This window comes from Cetorhinus maximus, chromosome 21 (assembly GCF_964194155.1).
Source record: "Cetorhinus maximus chromosome 21, sCetMax3.hap1.1, whole genome shotgun sequence".
Classification (NCBI taxonomy): domain Eukaryota; kingdom Metazoa; phylum Chordata; class Chondrichthyes; order Lamniformes; family Cetorhinidae; genus Cetorhinus; species Cetorhinus maximus.
Genome location: NC_135899.1, coordinates 2,836,689 through 2,841,791, shown reverse-complemented (window position 1 = coordinate 2,841,791; position 5,103 = coordinate 2,836,689). Strand labels below are relative to the sequence as shown.

The 5,103-nt window shown below is 47.6% G+C and overlaps 1 protein-coding gene across 1 annotated transcript; it reads right to left on the bottom strand.

The window, feature by feature from the left end:
- Positions 1–1,165: 1,165 nt before the first annotated feature.
- LOC144695315 (histone H2B 7-like) lies at positions 1,166–3,110 on the bottom strand. Its single transcript, XM_078566217.1, has one exon. It carries the CDS (start codon positions 3,088–3,090, stop codon positions 2,683–2,685), a length of 408 nt encoding a protein of 135 aa, XP_078422343.1. The 5' UTR covers positions 3,091–3,110; the 3' UTR covers positions 1,166–2,682.
- Between the last annotated feature and the right edge of the window lie 1,993 nt (positions 3,111–5,103).

The window sequence follows — 5,103 nt, the reverse complement described above, 5'->3', positions numbered from 1 at the left end:
CTGAAGTGTTGACTCTCTTTCTCTCTCTCCACGGATGCTGCTTTTCTGTTTATTTTTAACTCCAGGAGAGAAGCTGTTGTCAATGTGGTGAGTTTACTGTCACAAGAGTTTCTCTTTGACCTCCTGATCAATCTACACAAGTGGAAGTTTTATTTACAAAGTCACACCCTGCCTCTTCAAATCCCCCCCACCCTACACACAAAAAAACAATTGGATATATGCTTGAAAAGGCAAAAAGAAACTCCCAAGGTCATGGGAAAAGATATTAGTATCCTGGGCTTTATTAATAGGGGCATAGAGGACACGAGCAAGGAGATTATGATGAACTTGTATAGGGCATTAGTTCAGCCTCACCTGGAGTATTATGTATAGTTCTGGGTGTCGCACTTTAGGAAGGATGTGAAGACATTAGAGAGGGAGGGAGAGTGCAGGAAAGATTAACGAGAATGGTTTCACAGATGAGGAACTTCAGTTACGAAGATAGATTGGAGGGGTTGGGAGTGTTTTCTTTGGAGGAGAAGGTTGAGAGGAGATTTGTTAGAGGTATTCAAAATCACGAGGGGTCTGGACAACGTAGATAGAGAGAAACTGTTCCCACTCGCCAATGCATCAGGAACGAGAAGCCACAGATTTAAAGTAATTGGCAAAGGAAGCAAAAGCGACATGAGGAGAAAATTTCTCACGGAGAGTGACTGGGGTCTGGAATGCACTGCCTGAGAGTGTGGTGGAGGCATTGAAAAGACTGATGTCTGAAAAGGAAGAATGTGCGGGGTTACGGGGAGAAGGTGAGGGGGCGGTACGAGGTGAATTGCTCATTCGGAGAGCCAGCACGGCCACAATGGGCCGAATGGCCTCTTTTCCCGGAGCCAGTACAGGGACGATGGGCCGAATTGCCAACCTCTGTGCCATCAGGGCGGCAAGACGAACTTTGGGGCCAATGCTGCAGTTAAGAGTTTTAAAATATGAACTTTTCCTTTTCATGACCAGATAGAAATGTAACAGAGTTAAGAGTATCCACTGAAACTTGTGTTCAATTTATAGATGAAATGTGGCTGCGGACCTGGCCGAGGACGGACTCGAATTCACCAGCTCAGTAAATCAGGACAGAGTCACGGCCGCCTGCAATGCTAAAAGCGACTCATTAAAACTTACCAGAAATAAATGCACATAAATTCACTTTAATTCATAAATTCACATAAATTGGCTTTTCTAATTACAATGTTAAAACGCGGGGCTGAATCTTTCTTTAGAAATGGCACCTGACTTTTCTGATCCTCGGGCTATGATAATTATTGTTGATAACAAACTCGGTTTATTTATGATTAAGGTTGGGTTTCTTTCTCAGGGGACGCTAAAATGTCGCCAATGATTCTCCTGACGAATTGCTTCTCGTCCCTTGCGCAAGATGTCTCAACCCTGTGGCCTTTGACTGAAAGGCTTCTTTTCACAACCATATTGCAGATACACAATATATAACATATATACATGACATATATTTTAAAAGGAGCATTGCCCTTATTCAGTGAAGTGGAAATCAGCTTTTAAACAAACTCTGCGCCAAGTCCTTTTCCAGATGTCTAATCTGGGATAGTCGGTCAAACTTGAATCTTAATACATTCAAAGGTCTCTTCCAGTTCAGGAGCCGAGGGCATGTTATTTACCATTTCTCTTTTGCACCTTAAGAGCCATATATAAATGGAAACTGTTGGATAATTCATTTGGGGCAGCTGAACAAGTCTGCTTTTTATTCCAGCTCATTCCTTTTCGGGATCTCAATGATGCCTCGTTTCCCTCAAATTATTACCTTCCGCCCAAAATACAGCCACACCAGACCCCACCCCCACAACCCCCCAAACCTGCCGTCACTTAATCCTTCTTTCCTGTCATTTTGGGGGTGCATCTTACAAAGGGAAGCCACTTCGCTTCTGTTCCCGACTTATTCTCTCACTTGGAAAGGGGGAAACTGTTTCTTGAGGGATTGAAGCCCATTCCCCTCAAAACACAACAAAAATCTTCCAATTTAAACAAATGGAGCCCGGCAAAGCTTGCACAAGCTTTAAGATGGGTTCAATGTTGCACTGCTTAAACCTCCCAGCAAGTTAAATAGGTATCGAGTGGGAATTAAAACAGAAAACACTAGAAAAACTCAGCATGTCTGGCAGCATTTCAAGAGAGAGGAGCAGAGTTAACACTTCCGAGTCCAATATGACTCTTCTTCGGTTCTCACTCTTTGTTTCGATGTCATATTGGACTCGAAACGCCAATTCTGCTCCTCTCTCTTGAGATGCTGCCAGACCTGCTGAGTTTTTCTAGCATTTTGTTTTAATTCCCACTCGATACCTATTTAACTTGCTGGGAAATTGAAGCAGTGAGAACCAGCAGGTTTTTCCAGGCTCTGGATGGTAACCCATTCCTAAAAAAACTTCAACCCAAGGTTTGCTGGGACTCAAATTTGGTTAAATTGCATGGATTTTTTGTGAAGTTTGTCCTTAAATCACTTCAGATCTCCAGCATCCGCAGTATTTATCTTTTATTAGAGTGTGAATCATTGGCAGAGATGTTTTTGCTTATTGAGTCAGACTTCAATGTGTCCACTTTGCTGTTATATTTATTTATAGCTGTTTAAGGAGTTTGTGAAGTGGCTCTTAGAAGAGCCTTTTGTTTGTTTCTTTATTGGCAGCTCTACTTGGAGCTGGTGTACTTGGTGACCGCCTTGGTGCCCTCGGAGACGGCGTGTTTGGCCAGTTCCCCCGGCAGCAGGAGGCGGACGGCGCTCTGGATCTCCCGGGAGGAGATAGTCTGCCGCCTGGTGTAATGGACCAGGCGGGAAGCCTCGCCGGCCACCCGCTCGAAGATGTCGCTGACGAACGAGTTGATGACGCTCATGGCCTTGGAGGAGATGCCGGTGTCCGGGTGGACTTGCTTCAGCACCTTGTAGATGTAGATGCTGTAACTCTCCTTCCTGCTCCGCCTGTGCTTCCTGTCGCCCTTCCTGGACATCTTCATCGCCGTTTTCTTCGAGCCTTTCTTGGAGAGGGAGCCCTTGGCGCCGACAGCCGTGGCGCTGGTGGAAACGGCGGCGGTCGGCATTGCAAACACTTCAAATCCTCCTCAATATTCAGTTCGCCTGCGGAGACACTCAGCAGCAACTATTTCCCAGCATGGAAACCCCTCCTTATATATAGGCAGCGCTATGCTAATGTAGGATTGCAGGTTGTCTACTCCAATTGGCTGCTCTGGGAGAAACCTCTACCCCATTCCACATTTCACCTCCCTCCCCAGTTACACTAAACCCCTGCCCCATTCCACATCCCTCCCCAGTTACACTAAACCCCTGCCCCATTCCACATCCCTCCCCAGTTACACTAAACCCCTGCCCCATTCCACATTTCACCCCCCTTCCCAGTTACACAAAACCCCTGTCCCATTCCACATTTCACCCCCCTCCCCAGTTACACTAAACCCCTGCCCCATTCCCATTTCACCCTCCTCCCCAGTTACACTAAACCCCTGCCCCATTCCACATCCCTCCCCAGTTACACTAAACCCCTGCCCCATTCCCATTTCACCCCCCTCCCCAGTTACATTAAACCCCTGCCCCATTCCCATTTCACCCCCCTCCCGTTACACTAAACCTCTGCCCCATTCCACATTTCACCCCCCTTCCCAGTTACACAAAACCCCTGCCCCATTCCACATTTCACCCCCCTTCCCAGTTACACAAAACCCCTGCCCCATTCCACATTTCACCCCCCTTCCCAGTTACACAAAACCCCTGTCCCATTCCACATTTCACCCCCCTCCCCAGTTACACTAAACCCCTGCCCCATTCCCATTTCACCCTCCTCCCCAGTTACACTAAACCCCTGCCCCATTCCACATCCCTCCCCAGTTACACTAAACCCCTGCCCCATTCCACCTCCCTCCCCAGTTACACTAAACCCCTGCCCCATTCCCATTTCACCCCCCTCCCCAGTTACATTAAACCCCTGCCCCATTCCCATTTCACCCCCCTCCCGTTACACTAAACCTCTGCCCCATTCCACACCCAACCTCCCCAGTTACACAAAACCTCTGCCCCATTTCCCATTCCACCCCCCTCCCCAGTTACTCTAAACCCCTGCCCCATTCCACATCCCTCCCCAGTTACACTAAACCCCTGCCCCATTCCACATTTCACCCCCCTCCCCAGTTACACAAACCCCCTGCCCCATTCCACATTTCACCCCCCTCCCCAGTTACACAAAACCCCTGCCCCATTCCACCTCCCTCCCCAGTTACACAAACCCCCTGCCCCATTCCACCCCCCTCCCCAGTTACACAAAACCCCTGCCCCATTTCATCCCCCTCCCCAGTTACACAAACCCCCTGCCCCATTCCACCCCCTCCCCAGTTACACAAACCCCCTGCCCCATTCCAGATTCCTCTCCAGATGCAGAAATCAATACTGTGACAACTCTTTGAAAGGTCCATCAAATTTCTCTTCTGAAGGTTCACACGAACTGGTAACGTTATCTCTGTATCTCTCTCTCTCTCTCCACAGAAGCTGTCGGACCTGCTGAGTTTTTCCAGCATTTTATTATTTTTTATATCCAAGCTGCGCTATTCCGGGTTTCGCCCCCGCAAAACGCAGCAATTTATTGACCCTTCCAGTGTTTTTTTTGTTTTTAACCCAATTAATTCCCTTGTGAAAGCGAAGATTGAATTTGCTTCCAGGCCACAACAACTGGGTGTGAAAATAATCCCCCCGCCACCATCCACATTCCCCACCTGTAGTTTCTTTATTTTTCTCGCTGTTTTCTCCCGTCTCCCTCCCGGAGACAGGATCAGATTTGCCTCTTGTTTTTCTGTCCCATCCTCCCCCCGATTTCACCTCCATGTCCAAGTTTCTAACTTCCCCTGTCCGCAGATGCCGAGTGTTTTCACTATTTTCATTAGTTTTCCACCGTCTGTGTTATTGGGGTTTTTATTTTTATATTTGACCATCGCGGGGATTTTCGGTCATTTCCCTTTTTCCTGAAGGAGTCGGTGGCTCTGAAAAGAGCCTTTTTTTCTGTATTTTTGCAGGTGGATATTTTCTCCACTCGGATGTTTTTTTATTTT